Raw genomic sequence first — 27,883 nt, forward strand, 5'->3', positions numbered from 1 at the left:
CGTAGCTAGAAAAAATTTGAGTTATAAATTAATAAATTATTTAATGGGAAAAAATAATAATATATATATATTTTTTTATATAACAAAACAGAAAAATAAAAATTAAAGAAAATTAATTTCATAAAATAACAAATTCTTCCCATAATATTAAATATTTACAATTATTTTTTACGAAATTTTATTTTTTTTTATAGTATTATATGACCGCTTTATTATAATATATCAACAACGTCTTTTTAATATAATTGAAAATTTATTAAATAATTGATCATCCATTTAATTCAGCCATCGGTCTATAAAATTTTGATTATCTTTAAAGCTTACAAAAGTTTTAAAGCTTCTTTGGAATATGATATTCCACCCTATCTCATCTCATCACTTTCTCGTTCAATTAGGTGTGCTCAAAAAAAATTTAATCAAATTAAGGAGAATTTTATTATAATTTAAATGATTTAATTATTTTTTTAATTACTATGTAAAAATCTTAAAAAAGAGATAAAAGTAGATAAAAAGAATATTTAATAATTTTACATTTATTAAAATTCACTGCATATTTAATGTGTAATATTAATAATTGTCGACGCAAACTAAGTAATAAATGAGCATATTTAATAAATTTTAATAAATATATTAATAAACTAATTAAAAAAATTATTAGGAAAAACTAAACAAAGGTATTTTTATTAAACAACAAAATTATTGTTTTAATTACATTTTCTTAATGGTCAATTGACTTAAAAAATAAAAATCTTTTTGTATATTTTAATTTTAACTAAAATTTTTTAATCTTATCAATTTAATCCATAAATTTTAACATTATTTTTAAATTTAGCAATAAATTAATTTGTAGCTAATGTGACTCAAATTAGCTGACGTGGCATGTTGATTAAGCATGTTGATAAGATTATTATTATTGTTTTTTTCAATTCATTAGAGCCAAATTTCATGATAAAATATTTCTTTAATTTACAATAAAAAAGTTGGGTTAAAGTTAGCTCACTTTATCATTAACGCCATTATTGAAAAGGCAGAAGAGCATCAAGACTGAAAATGTAAAAGTGAAATTGCGAAACAAGGAACTGAGAAACTATACAGTCCAAACAGTTGAAGTCTTTAAATGTGATTTGGAATGGGTGAAGTGGGAAAGCAAGTTCTGAGATGCTCAAATGCCTCACACGTATCTCTTTAATTTGTAGTGGAATTGGGATCATGGGTGTACACCATGGGCTTATTATGTTAGTAGTCTTTTACACCTTTTCCTTTTACCCATTTCAATGGGGAAACGGATATCCAAGACATTTAATGGTGAAAATTAGGATCACAACAGATTCGATTTTTTCGGATACTCATTCGATTGAATTTTATTAGGATAAATTAGATGGTATATAATCAAATTTATGATAAATTTAAATTTAAAAAATAATATTCATAATAAATTTAAAGTTTTTATATTGGATTAATTACTTAAATTTATTTATATAAATATTTAATTAAATATAATATATATTTTTTATAATAGTATTTATAAATTTTATATATTTTATTTTAAATAAAATAGAATTTATATATTTTATGAAATTATTAAATTTTAAAATATAAATTATTAATAAAAAATAATTTTTATATAAACTATTAATTAAAATAGATAAAATTAAACGAGATTGAGTATTTTTTTAAGTAATAATAATCATGTTGAAAATAAATTTGAATGATTGAGAATAAATTCTAATCAAATTTAAGATCAGTTTGATTTAAGTTCAGATAAAATAATTTTTATGAACACCTTATTTCATTGATGAAATATAGAATATATGGTCCAAGTCTACTAAAACAAACAAAGCTGCTATTACCAACCTAAGCCCATATAGTAGATCCACTTCCAGAAGAAAAAAAAACCCTAGACTATTGGGCATGACCCGAAAACCATATACTTCAGCCACCTATGGTGACTCCTCTTCAATCTTCACCATTTCACAAGCCTTCAATTTTCACCAGCTTTGAAATAAGGAATCTGCAATATATGTATGCAGGGGAAGAACATCAAAACTAGATCAAGTTTTTAATGCCAACCAACCAACACAAATCTTCCCCTGCTCAATATTATCAAACCCATGCGGAAATCAAGAGAAAAGCAACAAAACCAGAGAGCAGCTAAGGACTAAGACCACGCTGGATAAATCGGGAAATGGCTAGGCAAAGGGGCCCAAAACAATGCCCACCTCCATGATTGCTAGCCAATGGAGCTTCAAACACCTTCACACCATACAGCATTAGAACTAACTACTATATGGTGCATACCTGATCATGAGCAACATTATTTCCTCACAACTAAAGATGTTAGTATCAAATTAATTTGTAACACCCCTAATTTTTAAATTAATTATTTTATGGGTAGATATTAATATTTTATTTTATTTAAATTTTGTAAAATTATTTGAAATTTTTCAAATTTTTGAAATCGGGTTCGATTTTCCGAAAATATAAAACTTTGATGATTTTTAAAAATTTATTTAAAGACCACGTGGCAAAACTAAAAATATATTTAGACTCTATAAATTTTTTTCGAAATTTTTAGGCCTCATTTTTTGTCCCAGGGCAAAGTAAAAATTCAATTTTAGGTATCTTGAATTGAACCAGACCTGATCAAACCGGTCGAATTGGACCGACCCATTTTCCTTTTCTCCTTCCTCTTTCGCGCGCCCCCGATACTCTCCCTCTCTCTCTCGTTTTCACTTTTCTCTCTTCTCCTCTAGTAGCCCCACCGCGGCCCCAGCCTCCCTAGCTCGCCGGCGCACCTCCAGCACCCCTCCCCACTGCCGATCGACGCTCTAGGCGGCTGGAAAACCTCCCCAAAACCTCCCCCACGAATCGCACGACTTTTCACCTTCCCGGCTAAAATTCGGCCGATTTGGCCACCAATCGGACCGGGCCTTGTCCCAAAACATATCTGCACTTTGAGAGCTTTCTATAGACATCAAGAACACAAAAATCCATCGAGCGATTTGTCTAATTTTTGCATGAGAAATTTTAGCCCATTTTGACTTTCGGGCTAGATTTCTCGAAAATCATAAACCCCACAAAAAATTCGAGAGTTCCTGAGTGCTTCACTCGTCGAGAGCTTCGCGGCAATATCCATTTCAAATTTTTCCGACACCGTTTTTCGGTGGGTCTCGTGAGACTTCGCAATATTTTTTCCAGCATTAAATGAGTTTAGAAAATTTCGTAAAAATTATATACTAACCCCCATGTTATGGGTTCGTGTAGATACATTTAATTCGCAAAAATTCGACAGTTGCTCTGGTCTGCAATTTCGAGCCCAGCAAACAGACTACCTGAAAAGCTTCAGAACCGAGCTGAGAGTATAGGCTACCCCATCGTTTTTGGAAGTCCCGAACGCATCTCCATGGTCGAAATTGGTATAGGTAAACCCGAACCCTACTTTTTCTTAATTATCTAGTGCCTAATTTCGATTAAAAATCTATAAAATATTTGTGGTAGGTTAGAAAAATATAATTCTTTTTTGCATTAGCTTAATAATATTGCTAAGGACTGCGGAGCAAAGTTTTAGAACTTTTGGAGCTCAAATGGGTAGTTTTTGCAAAAAGGATAATTATAAGGACTAAATTATAATTTTTCAAATTATGGTTGTTGATTGTCTGGGTGGGCCCAGGAGGGGCCATGTGATGTGATTGAGTTGTGGATGTGTGACCTGTGGATATAGAAATGCATTTTGAACGCTTTTGCAGGTTGGGTTGGTCCTAGGTATAGGAAAGACTTTGTTGGATTTTCAGCACGACTTAGGGTGTCTTTGGTCTTTTCCAGGCTTGTATTGAGTCAAATATATTAAATAAGTGCAATGAAATTTGTCAGATGAGCCGGGACAGTCTTCCTCCTCAATCAAGCTACCACAATGACCTCGGTTTAAGTCTGTGAATAAAATATTAATTTTAATTACAATTTCGATATTATTATATATTCAAGCATATCCATGCATCACTTATAAATATGTATCTATGTAGTTAAATACTAGGCACGTTTTATATTACATTCATAATTGATGAAGTGCCATGGATTTTATTTGTGATAATTTGGATCAGTTTGCGTGCATTGTTATGCGTGTGGTATGATATTGAATATGGACAGGACGGTAGATATGGCTTGAGAGACACTCACTGAGACCCGATCCTTTATGGATAAGTCAGGGTAGGCACGGCTTGAGAGACACTCGCTGACAGAGGTTGGATTAAGAGAGCTATATAAAAGATCAGTTCCCATATATGTACTGTTTAAATAGTGTTGGATGTGTGAGTACTCCAAATTGCCTTTTTACTATTATGATGTGATTTGTATGAAATCTATGATGATGTTGTATTCTATTCCTTAGGATGCATTAGCTTTAGATAGCTATAGAAATTGTGGTTAAAATTAGTAGTTTACTCTCTGAGTCGAACGCTCACTCCTGTTCATTTATTTTCCAAGGCTACAGGAGAATTACTTGTTGTGACTAACCTACTCTTCTTCTTCGCAGGTCAATTAGTAGTATCTAATATATTTTGTACAATTGAGTTAAATTTTAGACTCTGCATGTGTTAGGAGTATTTTAATTAATTTGAGTCTGAAATATAATATTGTGTTGAATTTGTAAGTATATTACTTGCACGCATGACTGGATTGGATGAGGGAGCTGAGCTCTCATTGGATTTTATGATATTATGAGTATGTGGAGGGTGAGCAGAACTCCCCAATTTATTATATATTGTGTTTACAGGTCCGACAAGTCAAAAATTCCTCGTTGAATGGTCTATTTTATGATCGGACTCTGTCCGGTTGAATTCTTGAAATTGGGCCCAAATGGCCTTAGAATTGGGTTGAGGAATAGTTACGCTTACTACAGGCCTCAGGGGCTTTAGACTGGTTTAGGTTTTAGTGTCGGTCCGGCCCATAGGTTGGGTCGTGACATAATTGGACTAAATAAATTGCTAATTTATTTAATAATAATTAAATATAATTTTATTATTAAATTATTTATTATTAATTAATTTATATTAATTACATATAAAAATAATTTAATTTATTTTATTTTATTTTATTTCATTTGAAATTTACAGAAAACGATGAATAAATTCTGACAACCGTTCTTGAACTTATTTAGTTGTAACATTATAGTCTCTCAACTTAAAAATATAACATAAAACTCTATCAGCTTTTAAATTTTGTACAGTAAAATTCCTCTAACTTTCAATTACTGGTTTTTCAGTTAAATGCTGATTTGGAAAGTTTTAGCATTGAGTTTTGTTAGTAATTTTTTTTTCCTCTCAAGCTATGTATAAATTGAATCATTTTTATCTCTGCAGATAAAATAATTTTTTACATATAGAGAGAATAATTTCATATTTTATAAAAATGAGGAGAGAAAAATATTAAATAAGCATTACGCAGGAGCTATTTAATTAATTTTTAACTGAAAAATTTATAAGTAAAAATGAAAAAAATTTCACTATATAAAATTTAATAAAATTTATATTATATTTTAAAATTAAAAAATTGTAACTTATAATTATATTATTTCAGGATAGCGGTTGAAATGTACATGAAAAACGACTGCTATAAAGGTCATTTCCCACATCCGCCCCACGAAGCAATCGCGAGGCTAGAGCCACCTCCTTTTCAAAAATTTTTAAAACCACCACGGCGCTAAGACACCATATAAAACTATTATCAATTAAAATCCTCCACGTGGCAACTTTTTGCTCTGCTTTTCCCTTATGTGGGATCTCTTCATCCGTCATTCAGAATCTAGCCTCGAAATCCCGCCGTCGGTTAATCAGATCATTCTGTCACAACTTTTCGCTTAATACGTCGTCGTTTTTCTCTCTTCTTTCCCCGATCCCGGCAAATTTTGGCACCCACTCGCCCACGCAGTCGCAGTAGCCGTCTCCAAAATCTTCTCTGTTTGACTCTCTTTGAAATTCTCTTCTCCCATAGTAATTTTATTTTTTAATTAATTAATTATTTTTTGAATTCTCTTTCTATCTTTTATTTTTTTCCTTTTTATTTTCTTGGTATAAAGTCAAATTTCCGTGTTTGGAATCATCGCGATGTGGAAACGGGGGTTGAGAATTAAATGTATTTTATCAAAGAAATAGGAATTCAAATCATGGATTCTCTTTTACGCGGATTTCAATTCTAGCGATGAGCGATCAAGTCACTTAGGTTTACGCTGATCTCGCAGGAAGCAAAGACTCTTATCTGAGCTTCCACCTCTGCGAGATTGAATTTTTTTTTTTTTTAAATTTCTGTTTGGCTTCTTGAATTCGATTTCGAGGGAACAAAAATGTCGAAGGTGATATACGAAGGGTGGATGGTGAGGTATGGAAGGAGGAAGATCGGGCGATCGTTCATTCATATGAGGTATTTCGTGCTGGAGTCTAGACTTCTTGCTTACTACAAGAAGAAACCGCAAGATAATCAGGTAATTTTCTCTGATTTTGGTGAGAAAATTATGATTTTTTATGGAATCTAAATGGTGAGGATCTGCCCTTTTTTTTTTTTTCAGTTTTATGCAATGTAGAGCTGTGATTTTTTTTTTTTTTAAATTTTCCAATCTAGTACTATAGGAACCGGGAAATGTTGACAGTTGAAATGTTGTGTTTATGTTGAATTAGGTTCCAATCAAGACCATGTTGATTGATGGCAATTGTAGGGTGGAGGATCGAGGCTTGAAGACTCACCATGGACATGTGAGTATCCTTTATTTGTCTGTTTGTTTATTCACATGGACTTCAAAGGAATATGGAACTCAAGTAAATGGTTAGTCATTCCAATAATTGTGATGTGAAGCATGTCAGTGGTATTAGTTTGAGTTAAACTAGATCTGATGGTTTTCACACAATTCATGTAAAGCTCATTGGTTTTTGCTGCTGCTGCTGCCATGTTGTTTTCTTATTTCTGAATCCAAAGAATTACTGGCGCATTGTTTGCTTTAAATTTTTGTGAAAAATGGTCTTCCTGTTTAGAGAATTATTGGCGCCTTTTTACTAGTTGGAAGATTTTACCGTGTATATGTATGGGCAATTTTGTTTAATTCACTTTGTTTTAGTGGTTTATCAATGCCCTTCCCTGGTGAAGTAGCTCAGACTATATACGTGGGGTTGATGATTTCTCAACTTTAGTTGTTCCTGAAAACGCTGGCCGGGGAAAATGGATATAGGATCAATCTCGTTTGATTGGCCTTTTGTGGGAAGATGATTGAAGCAAGGAAAACAGTCATTTGAATAGTTTGTTGTTTTACTTCCTAGTGCACTTGAATGAGACATTGGCATTCTTTGATTACGTTGTTTTATCTTGAAGTTTGTTTTCTATCATATAAAAAAATCTGGCAAGTTAAAAAAATCACTATAAACTATTTGTTGGTGCACCTTCCCATATTTTATTATTTTTGAATGCAATTATTAATTTAACTAAACTTTGAGAAAGAGTGGATCATGATTGGGCAAAGCTAGTTTTAATTAATATTAGAGTTTTTAAAGATATTTTGCGGGGTTTGTATTGTAAATTGTGGGAGGAATTCAAAGTATGCTGCATATACAAGAATTGATATGTTAGCATGTATTTTTTTCTTTTTAAGTTTTATCAACCGAAGCATTGAGTGGCGCTCATTTATGCTTTGAACTTAACTTAAATGTGCTCCTTTAATATAGTTATTCATGCTTAATAGATTGTGACTTATCTACCATAATAAAACATTGAGTAATTTGTTTTCAGATCTTCTAATAGCTATATGATGGGTAATCTTAGTCTCATGTTTATTTAGCAATTCTTGGCTCCATATCACTCCCAAGCCTATGGAGTGAATAAAGTCAGAAATTGAAATAAATGACTTAGGAAAGTGCTTCCATCTTTACCACCAACCAAATCCTGTGGGGTGAATGGTGTTATTTGATTCTTTGCTTGGTCATAGCCTTAAGATCCTCACTTTGGAAAATTGATTGAATGGAAGAAAGTCATTGGGGAATACTATTGCACTTCTACATTTGGTGACCAAATAGGCAAATAGTGGATCATCTACTACTGTATTGCTTGTTTGCTCCATTTTTAGTCACTTAGGAGTTATTGTATTTAGTGTCGTCGTTATTTTGAGTTAACTGGACTCTGGATATTATTTTGGGAAGAAGTAAAAGGAAGATCTTGGATACATAAGAATGATATGGTGATAAGCATGGTACCGTTATCGATGTTCTACTTGGCTACCCCTCCTCCAGTCTGTAGAACTAGAGTTGCAATCTGTATGATAAGCATGGTACCTGAGTGGTAGACTGAACCAGTGTTATTAAGGTGAAGGGTACCCTATTGCCTTAGGTGAAAGCCTTTTTGAAGCCATCTATATAAATTAAAAAAACCATCTAACAAAACAATATCCATCACTAGAATTTCAATGGCTGAATTATGAATGATAAATTAATGGTTTTGGCATATAAAATTGGGCAACATATAGAAGAATTCATGTCATAGTTGATTTCAATGAGACATATAAACAACTATCAAGGCTGTCCTAATTCAAGACATATAGAAGAATTTTATGTAACAGCAACAATAACTATCAATGTTGTCCCAATTCAAGCATATGAGAAATTGAAGTATTAAACAATTGATTTTTTTGATAATTTGCGCAATTACACTACATTATAGTGCAACAATACCCTTTTAATAAAAACATATAACAAATCACAATACTCATTCAATAAAAAGCATCTCACAATAATACTCATTTAATAAAAAAGCATATTAGACTACCCAATTAACAAATTTAACAAAAAAAAAAATAAAAAGAAAAAAAAAGGTTGGAATTGCTGGAGTGAAGATGGATGTTGTGTACTGAGGCAGTGTCTAAACTACAAAAAAACAAAATAAATAATAAAATATCAGTATTTATATGGTTTACGCTTTCTACATAGGATTACATCCACGAGCATGCCATCTTTTACTATTAATAAATAATAAATCATTTATCACAAGCTCAAATTATACTACCTATCAATCCAATTACACCTAAAAGATCACTACTACAAGCTGTTTATCGTAAATACATTAGTTAGTTTTCTCAGTCTCTTTTAAACATAATATAATATATTTACTACTACAACTGCTACACTACAAAGAGTGTCTTCAACTGCCATGGCCTGTAATCCATTTCTCTTGTATTATGCCTTTTCTCCATCTTAGGCCTAAGTCTCTTTCCCTTTATAGGACTGCAATGGACAAGGGCCACTCATCAATGGGCGAAGCCAAATCCTCAGTAATTGGTAAAGTCAAATCCTTAGTAATTGGCAAAGTCCTTCTCTGCATTGGGCAACAGCCTCACTCTATGAGTTAAAATCCACTCTCTTGAATGGGCCAAGCCACTCTTCATAGTCCAAGTCACTTTTCGTGGGTAAAGTCAAATAATATTTTCACAATACTCCTATTTATACTGTTAATCCCCTCAATTCAAATCTAATTAGGAGTTTCACTCAATTTAGGAATAATACTAAAATAAGAGTTTTCCTCTATGTAGAAAATATTTCTCTATCCTATTGAGGAATATTTCTCCTACTCAAATTAGAAAAAAGGTTTCTCCAAATCCCATTAGGATTTTGAGTTATAAATCTAACAATAGACCTATAGAAGAAAAGTAGGGGAGGAAATAACAAAAAATATTAAAAAGAAAAAAAAACCTTGGATTGTAGGTGCTGGACCTGCTGGTAGGTTGCGCAGGTAAAAAGAGAAGAATTATAGAAGAAAAGTAGAGGAGAGAGAGGAAAGAAGGTGAAGATGAGAGAAAGAGAGAGAAAGGAAGGAAGAAAATACTTGGTCTGTTGTGTTTCTTTGCTCTGTTTGGTGTTCTCTTCTTTATTGATGGTGTAAAGTGAAGCTAGCTTAGGGTTTTTTTAGTTCTACTTTTATGCTGTTAAAAAAAGAAAAGGAGAAAGTGTATGTTAGTTTGTAAAGGTGTCGCCTCAATGCCCCAGTTCCTCTCGCCTTACAAGTCTTGGGCGCTCGCTTATTTTTGGCTGAGGCGAGGCGCTAGGGGCTCACCCCACCTCGCTTCGCCTGGCGCATTTTCTTGCCTTTAACAAGACTTTGCAATAGTCCTTGAATACATCCCAAGTCAGCTCTGGTTCCTCTTTCTCCAATCTCTAGAACTAGAGTTGTGCCTTGCCAAGCATGTGGAAGGCTGCCAGACTTACCTTATTCGTATTAGGTGTCCGTTGGTTTGAGAAAAATTGTTCACGTTTATGTAACCAGCTTAGTGGGTCCTTTGACCCGTCGAATGTTAGAAAATCCAGCTTTGCATACCTTGTACCATTCTTGCCTCAGGTCGAGCATCTATTCTTTCTTTGATTCTATTGCCCAAATTGACATGGCTGTTGCTGCTAGTTCCTACTCTTTCTTTCGGTTATTTCCTGCTAAGGAGTTCTTGAAGTTGTCTAGATAAATTATGTGATTGAACTTCCAATATGTACTCTGATTGAGTTACTTGGGCCTCCATTCTCAACTCGGCTTGAGCCACTCTTGCATCGGTCACTGCTTGTGCCTCCTTGAAGAGAGCCAATAATTCTTCAACGAGGTTTGAACTTTGAATTGCCAATGATGTCTGGCTCTGATACCAATTTTTTAAGTTCTCAGGTCAAGGATCGCATCATAGGACGATTGGCTGGGAAACCTCCTTCCATAGTCAAGGTCTTCCCCTTGTTTGGAATCCTGCTGCGACATGAGGAGTCTATGGTGATTGTTGATAAGAGCTCGTTCAAGGGAGCCCTTCAACCTTGACTCATTAAAAGGAGAGAGTCTCAAACCTCTTGTAGTTGGGAATAATTTAATTGATAATTTTAGTAATTCAGGTGACCTCTTTTGTAACAGGGGTTTATATAATAGTTATTGAAATCCTACTAGTGATAGAAGTTCTAATCCAACAAGATTTATAACTAGAAAGGAAATAATAATTAAAACAGTAAATAACCAAAATTCTGCCAATTGGAAATCCTTCTAGTTGCGGTCTTCATGCCTCTTGTAGCTCTTCCCTATGAAAGCATCCATAACAGATATACTTCAGTGCTAGAAGTGGAGTATGCTTCTTGTTGTTGACTATTGTTGTATTTTGTCAACTGTGTACATTAGGAGTAATTGGCTTATTCATGTGCTAATCTCGTCTCAGTTAGTGTAGATATCAATGCTGCATATTGGAGATGCAGGAAAACTATCCCAAACATCACAATTTATGAAATGAAAGTTTTTGATGGAAATGTATGTTAGGAGGTTTTGGTAATTGTATGGGTTTGTTTTTCAGTTTGTGATGCCATCGCCAGTTTGCTGCTGACCATCTGTTGGCTGTGTCTCATGACTAATCCTCTCTCTCTCTCTCTCTCTCTCTCTCTCCCTCTCTCTCTCTCCACTCTCTGTTTAATGTCTACTTTTCCATTGAGATCTAACTTCTTTTGTGAGATTCTAGCAATGATTTCATCTTGATAAGTTATAATTTTATTTCACTAATGATTGGATGTGATAATGCAATAATCTGAAATATTCAAATATCATGTTAGCTTATGTGTTGTTTTTGGCTCTTGCAGATGGTTTATGTTTTGTCTGTTTACAACAAGAAAGAAAAGTATCATAGAATCACGGTGAGTGGTCTTTGCTTTTTATTTTCTGGAATGGTGACTCAAGTTACTCTCTCTCTCTCTCTCTCTCTCTCTCTCTCTCCATCTCTTCCTATTTTTTTTCTTTTGTCCTTTTTTTGTCCTTTCCTTATAGTTTGGCAGATGTGTTTGTTTCTTGAGAATTCCCATTAAGGATGTGGTGTTTGTGTTCAATAATATTACTTTTTCATTTTTTTTGTTTAAGTTGCTTCATAAGTTAAGCAATGATATTTGCAGCAGAAGGTTTTATCTTATTCTAGTTGTCATAATGTCTCTTGTGCCATACTGCCTTACCAATGATAATGAAGAAGTTTTTTTTTTTTGGGAGAAAAATAATTCTTTTGAGCTTTTTTTTTTTAATTTTTTTTTATTTTTTATTGCAGATGGCAGCATTTAACATCCAGGAAGCACTAATGTGGAAGGAAAAAATTGAGTTTGTAATTGATCAGGTTTGTGTTACTCAGAATGTAACTTAACATGTTTCACTTCTTCCTCTTTATCCCCCTTTTCTTTTCTCCATGAGTTTAAAGCACTGGTGTTCATTGTGTTCTAGATTTTCCTTAGCAAGCTGTTGATCCTATCATGATCATTTGCATAGTTTGATTTACTGGCCTGACTCTTTTTCTGCCCTCAAAGGGGAACCTTTTCCTGGTCTTTGGTACTCCATTTCTTTTTCCCTATTGATTGAATTTTCGTGAGAGAGAGAGAGAGAGAGAGTAAATTTACTCTTTGTTGAATGTTTATCTTTGTCTATACATACTTCCCTTTAATTGGTGACTAAATCTAAATGGTTCTTGTGGTATGTGATCTGATGCAAATAGGACTTATTGTCTGGTAATATTTGCAGCATCAGGAGTCCCAAGTTTCAAATGGTAACAAATATGTCTCATTTGAATATAAATCTGGGATGGATAATGGCAGAACTGCTTCCTCATCAGACCATGAAAGTCAGTGAGTGCCCTGCTTTATATTAGTTCTTTGCTTTTGTTGTCATCATCGGTTGATACTAGCAAACTAATTCTTCATCTCTGTGAGGTTTCAATATGCATTGTATTTTATTCTTTCAATATGTTGCTATTCGGCTAATTGTCGGTTGTTTTATCTAGTAGTTTGACCCACTTTCGGTGCTAGAATTTTTTTATCATGCCATCAATTGTGGAATTGCAAGTCTTAGATGAACTTCCTATATGCACACCTAATTTCTAAATTATTCAGGTTCAGTGCGCAGGAGGATGAAGATGATGCTAAGCCCAATTTGTTGAGGAGAACAACAATTGGAAATGGTACTCATTGAAATTCTCTTATTGATGTTAATTTGGCACAGTTTTTGTTGTTATGTCTCATTATCTTTGTGACTGGCAGGTCTTCCTGACTCTGTATTGGACTGGACACAAGATTTTGAATCAAAATTATCAAGTCAGAATGCCAACAATCAAGCATTTTCTAGAAAGCATTGGCGTCTACTACAGTGCCAAAATGGTGACATATTTTCCATAACTTGTTGCATTTTTATTAATCACAGGTTATGTTATAGTGGCATATATGAATAACAACTGGTTATGTTGTAGTGGCACATATGAATCACCGTTTTCAACTTTTCATTTTCTTTTGTCTGTATATGGCAGGACTCCGCATTTTTGAAGAGCTTCTTGAAGTTGATTACCTTGTATGGATCTATTTACATTTTTGTTTCATTTAAATTACTTGATCTTGCTATGCATTAAATGTTATTAGTTATGTCATCATTTGTGTCTTTTTGCTGCAGCCAAGGAGCTGTAGCAGAGCAATGAAGGCTGTGGGTGTTGTTGAGGCTACCTGTGAAGAAATATTTGAACTTGTAATGAGCATGGATGGAACACGGTTTGAGTAGGTGTTTCCTTTTTCAACTGAAGATTTAACAGCGTTGATTCACTTAAAATTCCCATTGCATGCAATGAAAATTGTTGTGCATTCACACTTGTATGCATGCATGAATGTTTCAGGTTTGCATCTCAAGGCTTTTTGCTCTTGACGTGATTTGGGAACTATAATTGCATATCTTCATTATTTTTAAAGCTCGTGGCTTCGAATCATAACGAAATAACTTATACAGAGTTAAATATGCGAAAATGGAAGTCAAACAGATATGAAAACCTTAATTTGAGGCATGAAATGATACATTGCCTAATTTTTTTCAAATGTTTTATGTAATATTTCTTGAAGCACCGGTTATCAATGCTGTGGTCTGAGTAGATAGCCAATAGTTGAAATCCCTGTATTTTATGTAAACTAGTTTGAGAAAGTCCTGCTGGGAGGCTCAGATTTTTGTTAATTATCTAACCCTACTTGTCTTTATTGCTTTATTTTAATGTGTTTTGGATTATTAGCTGTTTGACCAGTGCATCCACTATTAGTTTTCCATTTTGGCATCCTCATAGTATGTTTATTTGTTTGATCATGCTACAGTGTCGGACATTATTACTGGCACAAAGATTTTCCTATTTAATCTCAAAATTTCCCCTCTTTTGGCTTTTTGGATAGGGATGGTAAGGTCATTGTTAAGGTTACCAGATCCTTGTCTTCTGGCATTTGCCAAATCTTTTGGTTGTCACTGATAGCACATGTTATTCTTATGCCTCGTGTCACTGAATTGCACGTGACACAGATAAAATTCAATAAATTGGAATTATTTAAGAGCTTTCTTTGTGTGTGTGTGTGTGTGTGTGAGAGAGAGAGAGAGAGAGAGAGAGAGAGAGAGAGATGGAGGGAGTCTTCTTCATCTGCACCCCTATATGTTGACATTAGGGATACAGAAGCAATGCAATGTTTTGAATAGGATTAAAGACTAAAAAAAATCCAAACCTTTTTTTTGTTTCTTCAATTTTATCTAGAATTTTTAATTTTGGCAATTTTATCCAAATTGCCAAAGGTTGTTGCAATTCTATGTAATTGTTTTCCAAGCAGATTCTTTAACTCTGTTTTCCGACTGATTCACAGCCACCTATGTTGATCCAACCCAACTAACTACTACTACCTTTCAAGTTTCATTTTAATATCCATGGTGCATCAAATTCTTAACCATTCGGCCAAATCAGGTGGTTTTGTTGATTGGTTCGCCCACTCTCTCTTCTTACCACCACCAAATCGTGTCGCCATTGATGCCCCACAGGTATCAAAATGAAATTTCAGAGATGTTGGTAGCAGTGGTAAGATTGGATCATTATTGGTGGCCATAGATAAATGGGAAAATGGAGTTGAAAATTTGATTGGCAAAAATTAAATAGAATTGCAACAACCTTGGCAATTTGGATAAATTATCAAAATTGAAAACCACGAAAAAGTTTGGCGTTTTTTTTTTTTTTTTTCCCCATTAGACCTTTTAATCAAACTGGTGATAGGGAAGGAGTTAGTTTGAATGGAGTGGTACTGTCCCAAAGTAATCACTTTAAATATCTAGGCTCAGTCCTTCAAGTAGATGGGGGATGTGAGGAGGATGTTAGTCATAGGATTAAAGCCGGATGGTTAAAGTGGAGACGTGCCACGGGAGTTTTATGTGATCGTAAGATTCCCAATAAATTAAAAGGAAAATTTTACCGTACAGCCATACGACCGGCTATGTTATATGGTAGTGAGTGTTGGGCACTGAAAGAGTCGTATGCATCTAAGATAAGAGTTGCAGAGATGAGAATGTTAAGGTGGATGAGTGGCCATACTAGACTAGATAAAGTCCGTAATGAAAGTATTAGAGAAAAGGTAGGAGTGGTGCCAATTGAAGATAAGTTGAGAGAAGGGAGATTAAGGTGGTTTGGTCATGTGAAGCGTAGACATACGGAGGCTCCAGTTAGACAAGTAGAGCACATTAGGTTAGAGGATAGAAAGAAAAAAAGGGGTAGACCTAAATTGACTTGGAGGAGAGTAGTACAACATGACTTAGAAGCATTACACATTTCTGAGGATTTAACCCAAAATTGTTTAGAGTGGAAAAAGCGAATCCATATAGCCGACCCCAAATTTTTGGGATAAAGGCTTAGTTGAGTTGAGTTGAGTTGTATTAGACCTTTTAAATATGGTCTATGGTAGGTCATTGTTAAGGTTTTTAGATCCCTTGTCTTCTGGCATTTGCAAATCTTTTGGTTGTCAGAGAGAGAGAGAGAGAGAGAGAGAGGAGGGAGTTCTCTTCATCTGCACCCCCTATATGTCGACATAGGGATACAGAAGAATTTTAATTTTATTCAAAAATTGCAAAGTTGTTTGCAATTCTATGTAATTGTTTTCCAAGCAGATTCTTTAAAATCGTGTCGCCATTGATGCCCCACAGGTATCAAAATGAAATTTCAGAGATGTTGGGTAGCAGGTAAGATTGGATCATTATTGGTGGCCATATTGCAAAATTAGATAGAATTGCAACAACCTTGGCAATTAAAAAGCTTTTTTTTTTTTTTTTTTTCCCATTAGACCTTTTAAATATGGTCTTGAATTCCACATCTATACAACATTTCCTGGAATTATCTAAATAATGGTTTAGCCTAATGAATTTCTCATGAACAACTCTCCAATAATATTTGAAAATTAATTGAGTTTTTGTCTGTGGTTTTCTTACATTTAGTCCTTTATGATTTGCATACTTCTGAATTCATGTGATGATATTTTCATGCCTTGTGCAGGTGGGACAGCAGTTTCCAATATGGTAGTTTAGTTGAGGAGGTAGATGGGCATACAGCAATCCTATATCATAGACTTCAGCTTGACTGGTTTTCAATGTAATACTTTATCAAATAAATACATCTTTTTGCCTGTTGTTTTCTCTGGATCTGATGAATTTTGTTGATCGTGGGATGTTATTGGTCTCATTTTTGCTTGTAGTTCTTTATATATGATCATATAGTTAAAATTACACCTCTTACATTCTTTACCTCCAATTTGTCTATGGATTTTTCTAGATCTAGAATAATTGTGCAACAGGTGTTACTACAATTGGAGATTCTCTAATCTGGGAAGTGGAAACATGGATATGGGTGCGGGACATGAGAACAATAAAGTGAACTGACATGTCAATTTCTTAAGTAAAATAACATAACAACAAGAAGTAACAGATTTAGACGTACACAAACTGAGCAAGTTTATACAAATTGACAAAGGAGTATATATTAGAAAAATTTACAGGCTAAATTATTACATTAAAAAAAATGGATGTTTGTATTCGAGTATTCCAAATGTACAATTAAGCTAATAACATAAAAATTGAATGAATAATCATTTATCTCCTGTAAGAAAGCACATGCAAACAGAATAATAAACTCAATTCGAATGAAGTTAATTACAAATAAAACTAGATAGACACAAGTGCAGTTGAGTAAGAACTCTGAGAGAATTGTAGTTGAAGAAAGGCTCACTCGATTGTAAATGATTGTCCTTTAGATCTTTGTTCATGAGAAGGCAGATAAAGAAATGGATCTAGAAAGTTATTTAAGAGAGGTTGTTATTATATTTTTTATAAATTTGTTGTTGTTGTTGTTGTTGTTGTTATTTATTATCTTCATTACTTATATATCACTGGTTGCAGGTTTGTGTGGCCCCGTGACCTTTGCTATGTGCGCTATTGGCGGCGAAATGATGATGGCAGTTATGGTAGATTGTTTTGCAAACACTTCTTGTTAGATTTTCGTCTTCTTAGTGTAAGCTTCAGAAATTTTCTTGCTATTGTGCAGTTGTGCTATTTCGTTCTAGAGAGCATGAGAACTGTGGTCCACAACCAGGTTATGTGCGGGCTCATGTTGAGAGTAAGTTTTACATTTTCTTGTTTCATATGTGGGTTGAATTGTAGGATAAACATCAGATATTTAATTTCTGCTGTATTCTGATTTCTCAAGGTGGAGGGTTCAACATTTCTCCTCTAAAACCTCGGAATGGAAGACCAAGAACACAGGTGCAGCATCTTATGCAGATTGATCTAAAAGGATGGGGTGTGGGTTATATTTCATCATTTCAGCAGCATTGTCTTCTTCAGATGTTAAATAGTGTTGCTGGTTAGTTGTTTTTCTGTGAATTTATTTACTAAAATCTCAGACTTAGTTGGGGATTGATGTGACCTTGCTAAAAGTTTGTATATTATGTATCTTGTCTTTCTCATATGCTTAGCCCTGCTTTTTGTTAGGAAGGTTAGGCATCAGGGTTGGTGCTGTTGCAGTTTTTTCACTCCTACTTTTTGGTGTCCTAAGCATACGATCTCGAATCTGAGATTGAGTTATGGGTCTATGACTCTTGGATCAAATAAAGAATCGAGGGCTTTTGCTCTTTTATTTTATTTTATTTTTTTTGACCTATGGTGAAATAAGTTAGAACTCATTAGAGAGAACCCTGGATCTTTGAGTTGCAAGGACTCAAGCCTTTTGGTAAAAAAATAATTCTCATAATTTCATTCATAGGCTGCCTTTCTTAAATGGTACAAGGATTGTCTCATTCTTCTTAATCAGAATAAAAATAGGAGTTACTTCTAGGAATGCATGATGTTATCTTGTTTAGACTAACTCATTATTTAAGAAAACTTTCTGGCTTCTCTAGCAATCTAACCAACTTCCCAATTTGCAGCTGTTTGCAGCAGCCCTTTCCTAAGTATGCCTGACCTTATTACGTCGTCTCTCATAAATTTTCAATTTACTAACCCACATCACCTAATTGACGTCAATAAATTTAAATTCCCTCATCACTTTTGCTTACCAAAATGAAAATATTGCTTGGGAAGCTCTGCTGAGGGTTAAGGGGTAGAAAGTGTTTTATTTTATTGTCGGTTTATATTATGTAATAAATGGTATTAGTAGTCAATATGCGAAGAGAAATTTAATGAGGAAATGTTTCATATCTGGTGTTACTTTACCAAAGAATTCTGCTGTCACCTTGACTGCATACAGTAATTTATTTTTCTCTAGTTTCTTTGATTAATTGTATTGTTAATCAATGTGATATTCAGTGGGATTTTGCTGCTTTGCAATAGATTTTTTCAGTCTTGATCAAGCAGTACTGTTGATGACAAAATGACAGTCAGCAGATGGGGGACATGAGCCTTTTAAAAACAAAAAAAAATCTTTTAATTGTGTTATGAAAAGTCAATCACTATATTATTTCTTTGTATATTCTGTATTCTGTATTTCTATTTAGGATTTCTTCCTAATTAGTAGAACACAATTATAGGAATCAATTGTATATATATACCCATGTACAGATTAATTGAAATTAAGGAGAATCATCTCTTCTATATGGTATCAGAGCAGGTTCATTAAGGAATCTAAATCTTGAATTTCTTTCCCGACTATTTCTGGACTGAAACCCACTGTTACCCTAGGTCATCTATCTAGGGTGACTATTTGTTCTCACCACCCAGCTCAGGAGAGACCTTGGCCGCCGACTGACCGTCCCCTCTGATCCGGCTGCTGGAATCCAAGCGCGTGAGGCTCACGCGCCCAACTCAGGTTCCCGCCGTTTCTTCACTCGCCGGCGCATGGAGGCGCGTCCGCAGGCTGTTTCGACTCTGATCAGCATCACCGGCGTCGCCTCAACCCCCTCAAGTACACTACTGTTTGCTGTTGCCTGATCCATTACACAATTAAAGGACTTCTGAGGTTTGACTCTCAGATCCTATTTCGGTATTTGCTTGATTTGTGATTTTGGGTTATTTTGCGGCTGTAAGCACTTTGGATTAGCGTTTCGGTCAGTTTTCTTTATCTCAACAAATAGTAGACAATAAGAATGTTATTTCTGATGTGATTCCGGTGATGACTAAGATCACGGAATACAAACTTAATGGTTCGAATTACCTGGAGTGGAGTAAGACTGTTAGGGTCTATTTGCGTAGCATTGATAAGGATGATCACCATACTAAAGACCCATCTACTGATGATACACGGCAAACTTGTCTAAGGGAGGATGCTCGGTTGTTTTTGTAGCTTTGGAACTCGATTCATAGTGAGGTAATTAGTTTAATTAATCACTGTGAATTTATTAAGGAATTGATGGATTACTTAAATTTTCTGTATTCTGGTAAAGGGAATATCTCTTGTATTTATGATGTTTGTAAGGCATTCTACCGTGCTGAGAAAGAGGATATGTATCTCACAGCTTATTTTATGGATTTTAAACGGGTATATGAGGAGCTTAATGTTTTGTTGCCTTTTAGTCCTGATGTGAAAGCTCAGCAGGCCCAACTGGAGCAACTGGCTGTTATGAGTTTTCTTGCAGGCCTTCCTTCAGAGTATGAGACTGCTAAATCTCAGATTTTCTCTAGTTTTGAGATTTCCTCTTTGCATGAAACGTTCACACGGGTCCTTCGTATAGAGAGTACTCAATCTTCACAGCCTGCTAGTAGTGCTCTTATTAGCCGTAATCCAAATGAACAACAGGGTAATAGAAGAGGAAGTAGAGGAGGAATTATAGGCGACAGAGGTAATCAACGTAATGGGGAGGTTAGTTCTAATAAGGACTCAAGAGGAGTTGGTTATTATTGCCATGAGCCTGGTCATATAAAATATAATTGTCCGCATCTTCAGAGGAAAAATCAGCGATCACAGATGGCAAATATGGTAGCAGAGGATTCTACAGTATCTTCTTCTGAGAAAACTATTTTGGTATCTGCAGAGGATTTTGTACAGTTTTCCCAGTCAGGCATCTCTAAAGCCTATCAAATGGGTAAATCTACTACATGCCTTGTGTCTTCCTCATCTAAATGGGTTATTGATTCTGGTGTGACAGATTACATGACAAGTAATTCTAGTCTTCTATTTGCTTTTCAGTCTAATCTCACTTCCTCTACTATTATTTTAGCTGATGATTCTACTCCTTGTGTCATAGGTTCTGGAATTGTGAACCCGACTTCGTTAATTTCTTTGTCATCTGTTTTGTGTCTACTAAAATTCTCTTTTAATCTACTTTCTGTTAGTAAACTTACTCGTACTTTAAATTGTTCTGTTTCCTTTTTTCCTGATCAGTGTTTGTTTTAGGATCTTATGACAAAGCAGATTATTGGTAGAGGACGCGAGTCAGGTGGTCTCTACACCGGAAAATCATGTACTGTGGTCGCTTATTTGCTCCAGTACCTTAACACCTCTTGTAGCTCATTGTAGATTGAGCCATCCTTCTTTGTTTACCATGAAGAAGTTGTGTCCTCAGTTTCAGTCTTTATCAGTACTAGAATGTGAGTCGTGTCAGTTTGCAAAACATCATCGTTTGCCTTCTGTATTTAGAGTCAATAAACAGACTTCATCCTTTTTTGAGTTAGTTTATTCTGATGTTTGGGGTCCTTGTTCTATTACTTCTAAAACTGGATTTCGTTATTTTGTTACTTTTGTTGATGATTACTCTCGTGTTACATGGTTATATTTAATGAAGAATCTTTCTGAGTTGTTTTTTATCTTTTGTAATGAAATCAAAACTCAATTTAGCATTTCTGTGCGCATATTAAGAAGTGACAATGCTAAAGAATATCTTTCAGCACAATTTCAGTCTTATATGACACAAAATGACATTCTTCATCAGTCTTTCTGTGTTGATACCCTATCCAAAATAGCGTGCCCAAAAGAAAAAATCGGCATTTTCTTGAGGTAACTCGTGCTCTTCTTTTTCATATGAAAGTTTCTAAACACTTTTGGGTGGATGCAGTTTCTAAGGCATGTTTTTTAATCAATCGTATGCCGTCTTTTGTCCTTAATGTCCTACAAAATTTTTGTTCCCTGTTGAACTCGGTATTTTTTGTTGTACTTGTTTTGTGCGTGATGCTCGTCCACAGGTTACTAAATTGGATCCAAAGTCTCTCAAATATGTTTTCCTTGGGTACTCCTGGCTCCAAAAAGGGTACCGCTGTTTCTCTCCTACTCTTAATCGTTATCTAGTTTCTGCAGATGTCACATTTTTTGAGTCCACTCCATTCTTTCCTCAATCATCTGTGTATGATAGTTAGGGGGAGGAGGAGGATGATCTCTTAATATATACTGTCCAACCAATGTTTAGTCCTCTCCCACAGCCTGTTCCTTTTGTCTCTAGGCCTACTCAATCTCCCGTTGTTCATGTTTATTCCAAGAGATTGGAGATTCCTGACTCAGATCCTCAACCAGCTATTTTGTTGGGAGATCCTGTAGCTCATACTGATCATGATTCTGACCTAGACTTACCCATTGCTTCGTAAAGGTAAGCGTTCATGCACTTACCCTGTCTCTTCTTTTGTTTATTATGATCAATTGTCTTCTTGTGGTAAGTGTTTTGTTACTTCTTTAGACTCTGTTCCTATCCTTAATACTGTTGGTGAGACACTGTCTCATCCTGGCTGGTGTGCTGCTATGAAAGAGGAAATGGAGGTTTTAGATGTTAATGGTATATGAGAACTGTTGCCTTTGTCCACTGGTAAGATAGCTATTGGTTGCAAATGGGTATTTACAGTAAAGGTAAATCCTGATGGTTCTGTGGCTAAGTTAAAAGAATGCCTTGTGGCAAAAGGATATGCTGAGGCATATGGGGTTGATTATTCTGACACTTTTTCTCCTGTAGCTGAATTTACTTCTGTTCGCTTGTTTATCTTTTTAGTAGCTACATATGATTAGCTCCTGCACCAATTGGATATCAAGAATGATTTCCTTAATGGTGATCTTCAGGAGGAGGTGTATATGGAGCAACCACCTGGGTTTGTTGCTCAGGGGGAGTTGGGTAAAGTTTGTAGGTTTCGGAAGTCTCTTTATGGTTTGAAACAAAGTCCTAGGGCCTGGTTTGGGAGATTCAGTGAAGCAATACTGGAATTTGGTATGCAAAAGAGTAAGTGTGATCACTCAGTATTTTATATGCAATCTGAGGCTGGTCTAATTCTCCCGGTAGTCTATGTTGATGATATTGTCATAACTGTGAGCGACTCTGCGGGTATTTCATCTCTTAAAACCTTCCTCCAAACCCAGTTTCAGACCAAAGATTTGGGATTGTTAAAGTATTTCTTGGGTATTGAATTTATGAGAAGTAAGAAGGGTATTTTCTTGTCTCAAAGAAAATATGTCCTCGATCTTTTGACAGAGACAGGAAAATTAGGTGCTAAGCCTTGCAGTGCACTAATAACTCCAAATTTACAACTGTTAGCAGGGGATAGTGAGTTGTTTGAAGATCCAGAGAGATACAAGAGATTGGTAGGAAAATTGAATTGCCTTATTACAGTCATTCGTCTTGACATTACTTAAGCCGTTAGTGTGGTAAGTCAGTTTATGTCTTTCCCAACTGTTGCTCATTGGGAAGCCTTGGTACAAATCTTGTGTTATCTGAAGGGCGCTCCGGGAAGAGGTTTGTTATATGGTAATCATAGGCATTTGAATGGTGAATGTTTTTTAGATGTCGACTGGGCTGGATCTAAGGTTGACAAATATTGCTTTTTTGTTGGAGGAAATTTGGTGTCTTGGAGAAGCAAGAAGCATAGTGTAGTTTCTTGATCTAGTGTTGAATAGGAATACAAAACCATGGCACAATCAATATGTGAGATAATGTGGATACTTTAATTACTAGATGAGATAGGTTTTAAAACCTCCCTGCCTGCGAAATTGTGGTGTGATAATCAAGCTGCTCTCCATATTACTTCTAATCCGGTGTTTCATGAGCGGACCAAACATATTGAGATCGATTGTCACTTTGTTCGTGAAAATAATCAACAACAGATCATCTCAATAGGACACATTAAAATTGGAGAGTTGTTAGGAGAATTTTCACAAAAGCTCTGAATGGAGCTAGGATTGACTACATTTGTAACAAGTTGGGCATGATTAACATCTATGCTCCAACTTGAGGGGGATTGTTATGGAAAGTCAATTACTATATTATTTCTTTGTATATTCTGTATTCTGTTTTTCTATTTAGGATTTCTTCCTAATTAGTAGAACACAATTATAGGAATCGATTGTATATATATACCCATGTACAGATTAATTGAAATTAAGGAGAATCATCTCTTTCTACAAATTGCATGCTTTTAGTCAATTTATCTGATTTTTTATTTAATCTTTCTGCTTATTGTTATGACAGGACTGCGTGAATGGTTTGCCCAAACGGATGAAAGAGGTGCTCCTCCTAGAATTCCAGTTATGGTCAACATGGCCTCAGCTTCTGTTTCTTCAAAGAGAAATCTAAAGCAGCAAGAGTCCTCTGTTCATCCTGCGCCTTCTCTTGATCAAATGAATGCTGCAAGCAGAAACTCCATTATGGATGAATACTCTGATGAGGAGGATGAATTCCAAATTGCTGAGGAAGAACAAGAAGTATGGTTTATAATCATGATCTTGTGCATCTGCATAATTGTTCTAAACATACATTGTTCTCATTTTATTTTTATTTTTATTTTCATTTTCTAGACATATCGAACTAAGCATGAGAATGATGTGAAGAGAGCAGGTGAGTCTCTCCCTATTTTGGATGTATTCCTAGTTTAATGGGATTGCCTTAGGTATGTGAGCACAATTGTTTTGCCATGCAGCCTTTGAAGAAGAACCAGTGGAACAAATTGACTTAACCTGTTTCTCTGGTAATTTACGTCGTGATGACCGTGATAAGGCCCGTGACTGCTGGCGAATTTCTGATGGGAACAACTTCCGAGTTCGTAGCAAGCATTTTTGTTATGACAAAACAAAGGTTCTCTGATTGTTTTGTTCCTGTTTCCTTTTAAGTAGTGCAATTTGAATCGTTGACTTTGTCAAGCTTACTCTTGTTGCATTTTATGTAATATGCATCTGAAGATCCCCGCTGGAAAACATTTAATGGATCTCGTTGCTGTTGATTGGTTCAAAGACACAAAAAGAATGGACCACGTTGCTAGGCGTCAAGGTTGTTCTGCACAAGTAAGGAGTTTTGTACCTCCCCGCCTTTTTTTTTAATTTGCAGAGGCTAGTTATGTACTCATAAAGTTGTTTATTTATTTCTTATTATTATTTTTATTTTAGTTTTAACTTTCCCCCCTTGTGATTCAGAGACAGACAACTGGTAGATTTAGAATGCTGTTATCTTTGGACCCTCAATTCAACATTTCTAAAACAGTATTTTATTTTATTTGTTTTTTCAGAGCATTGTCTTTGTTTTGTTTGTCTTTTGGAAGGCATATATTAAAAGTTACTTGCTTTTAAAGTCCTAACCCTCTTTGTAAAATCATAAATTTTTAGCCTAATGTTTCCAAAAAAACTAAAGCTGCTTCTTCTTCTTGATGAATTGGGTTGGAGACAGTACAAGATAGAGAGGAGAAGAAAGAGGGACAAAAAAGGAAATTTTTTTTGAACTATGTTTAACTTTCTGAAGACCTAATTTATAAACCAAATACATAGTGGTTTTCTCTTCAATTTAGGGCTTTTGACTTTTTAAACCAAATACATAGTGGCTTTCACTTCAATTTAAGTTTGTCTCATAACTCTCACGCAATATATATGCAAACATAAAATTTATTTGAAAATTTTTAATACAAATTTCTGACAATATATATTTTTAATCTTTTATTTAAACCATCTCTTACTTCATTACATCATTTTTAATGATTTATTACTATAATCCATTCATATAAAAATATATTCTTTACTAACTTCTTTTGATTAATTATTTCTTTGACTTTTTTTTATTTCAATTTATTAGATCTATAATATTATAATCTATCAAGTTCAATGCTTGCTTTGTTGTTGATTTTAGTCATTTTGCTATTGGTTTAAAAAAATTAATGGAATTGGAAACCAATTCTGTCTATTTCAGATTACATTATTTAATACCTTTGTTGATTCCTAGAATAGACTTCAGGTCAGTGATTATCAGAAAATTGAAGAAAAGAAAATAAAACTAAAGTACTACAAATGCTGATAAGTTGACGTAACATGTCTTTTTTTGGGGGGAATGCTAGTCATAGAACATATCAGCACACCATGACATGACCACGTTATCGTAGTAAATGTCCAAATAGAACCTCATATAAAGGATGACTGTAATTCGTCCCACTACCAACAACACCTCAAAATTAGGGGATACTGTTGGCAAAATTGAAAGCAAACGCTAGTGGGTTTTTTTTTTAGGTTACTTGGGCTAAATCTTATTATATTTTGAAGGATTTGCAGTAGTTATTTAGAATTATCTGATGTGGATTTCTGCACTTGTGGGCTGCTTGTGGCAGCAGGAATGGATTATGTTTTGCCTGCTACAAACCTTGTTCAATAACTCGTTCCATGATGGAGTTAGGACGTTGTATATAGTTGATTCAGAACTTTCTTCATGGATCTTTACCTGTAATTCAATTTATTGACCTGCCTGCATCTTGGCAACTTGGTCAACTGTTTCCCTGATTATGAAGATTGATTTTGTTTATTGAATAATATGTTGTGAATGCTCATGAACTTTTTTTTATAAATGGCTGTAGGTTGCTTCGGAGAAAGGGCTTTTCTCTCTGGTTTTTAATCTGCAAGTGAGTTTATTTCATTTAAGAGGCTTGGATCTACTGCATCTGGATGTTGGACTAAAGTAACTTTGCCACTCTTTGCAGGTACCTGGTTCAACACATTATAGTATGGTATTTTACTTTGTGACAAAGGAATTAATACCTGGTTCTCTCTTGCAACGGTTTGTTGATGGTGATGATGAATTCCGCAATAGCAGGCTTAAACTTATTCCATCAGTTCCCAAGGTATTTGTTTTTGGTCTACTCATGCACTAAATAATGCTTTTGTAAGGGAATCAGGATTGTAGGATATGTTAAATCAATTGTAAGCTATTAAATTTTTTATGCATTCACAGATTGGTGTACTGTAGTTTGTTATTTGAATAGACTGATATATGGACTCCATGCCAGAAAACTACCCAAAAATTATGGTTTCTGATTTTACCATAGTGCCAAAATGTCTTAAGTTGTTGCATTTCTTTAATCATGCAGGGCTCATGGATTGTGCGCCAGAGTGTTGGAAGCACTCCTTGTTTATTGGGAAAAGCAGTCGATTGCAACTATATCCGTGGTCCCACATATTTAGAAGTAATGACTGTCTAGATTATAGTACTTGATATTAACTGGAGACATGTTTGCCTTGGTAGTGTTAGTATGGTTTAACATGGTTTATACGATTTGTAGGTTGATGTTGATATTGGTTCTTCAACTGTTGCTAATGGAGTTCTGGGGATTGTAATTGGAGTAATTACGACATTGGTGGTTGATATGGCTTTCCTTGTACAGGTGTGCACTTTTTAGTTTGTGAGATCATACAGAGTTGAGTTAGTGAGATATTTGACCAGAGAAGCTACCCACTGAAATTATCAGAAACACTTGCACGATGTTGAGCATGCTGGGGGATTTAAGATGGACTAAACCATGTAATTATGTTGGTGTGCAGTACCAATAAGAGCGAAAGCGTCAAATAAATCCTGCTCAATTTAAGGGTATTGCTGGCTTGAGGAATCATCCAACCTTATTATAGCAATAACAAATGCATCTGGTTGTGTAGTGCTCGAAAACATGTTTGAAACTGAAACCGACTGAGAAAACTATTAAAAATGTTTTTGATTTTAGCTGAAGCAAGTTAAAAATGAAAGGAAGAACTTTGGATGTCTATTGAACTTGCATCATATCCTATTGTGTTTCAACACGTGTATACTGTTGCACTGACATTTCTTACGAGGCTAGTTGATTTTGATTTTTGAAGTATCAAGTATTATGACTCTCCTCCTTTAATTTTTCTTGTCTTGTCTCCTTTCAGGCAAATACCACAGATGAATTGCCAGAGCGGTTGATCGGTGCAGTTCGTGTTTCACACATAGAGCTCTCATCAGCTATAGTACCAAAACTGGATCAAGATCCGTCATGACTGACACCAACTATTGAACTCTAATGATTTTACACAGCATTTGTTTAGCTATGAATGTATTTCATTCTCAATTTCATTGCTTTGTATCATTTAGTGGAATGGTTCCGATTTCTGAATGAAATTTTGCATAAAAGTTAGTGGAAGGAAATTTGTGGTTCTTTACTATTAGCCATTCCAATAGTAACCTTTAGCATTGGAATAAAGCGTAGACTTTGTGGTACTTTTTTTTTTTGGTAGACGGTAACGAAACCCTTATGCTACTTGTCAGGGGCTCAGATTGAGCTAAATAGGTCTCAGAAGTGTTATTGAGACTGTAGAAAAGCATAGCTATGAAGAATGAGCTCGTTCATCATCAAATGTAAATGGCATAATATTGATGTTTATATATGCTTATTTTATTAACTGTCC

At 34.7% G+C, this 27,883-nt stretch overlaps 1 protein-coding gene across 1 annotated transcript; it reads left to right on the forward strand.

Annotated features, from left to right (window-relative positions):
- Positions 1 to 5,672: 5,672 nt before the first annotated feature.
- On the forward strand, positions 5,673 to 27,883 carry LOC110640217 (protein ENHANCED DISEASE RESISTANCE 2). The gene is made up of 22 exons (XM_021791446.2): positions 5,673 to 6,472; positions 6,666 to 6,740; positions 11,607 to 11,660; positions 12,059 to 12,124; positions 12,523 to 12,626; positions 12,891 to 12,958; positions 13,038 to 13,154; positions 13,301 to 13,341; positions 13,441 to 13,541; positions 16,319 to 16,414; positions 17,218 to 17,282; positions 17,363 to 17,434; positions 17,525 to 17,680; positions 23,688 to 23,920; positions 24,014 to 24,053; positions 24,136 to 24,290; positions 24,395 to 24,496; positions 26,044 to 26,088; positions 26,167 to 26,307; positions 26,554 to 26,649; positions 26,746 to 26,847; positions 27,368 to 27,883. The coding sequence occupies exons 1-22, from the start codon at positions 6,335 to 6,337 to the stop codon at positions 27,473 to 27,475; spliced, it is 2,175 nt and encodes a 724-aa protein (XP_021647138.2). The 5' UTR covers positions 5,673 to 6,334; the 3' UTR covers positions 27,476 to 27,883.

Source organism: Hevea brasiliensis, chromosome 18, assembly GCF_030052815.1.
Source record: "Hevea brasiliensis isolate MT/VB/25A 57/8 chromosome 18, ASM3005281v1, whole genome shotgun sequence".
In the NCBI taxonomy this organism is placed as follows: Eukaryota; Viridiplantae; Streptophyta; class Magnoliopsida; order Malpighiales; family Euphorbiaceae; genus Hevea; species Hevea brasiliensis.

What these genes read in the sequence shown, in the direction of transcription:
- LOC110640217 (XM_021791446.2), top strand. Translation starts at nt 6,335, where the DNA reads ATGTCGAAGGTGATATACGAAGGGTGGATGGTGAGGTATGGAAGGAGG. An exon ending in AGAAACCGCAAGATAATCAG is followed by an intron (nt 6,473 to 6,665) that starts GTAATTTTCTCT and finishes ATGTTGAATTAG; the next exon opens with GTTCCAATCAAGACCATGTT. An exon ending in AAAAGTATCATAGAATCACG is followed by an intron (nt 11,661 to 12,058) that starts GTGAGTGGTCTT and finishes TTTTTATTGCAG; the next exon opens with ATGGCAGCATTTAACATCCA.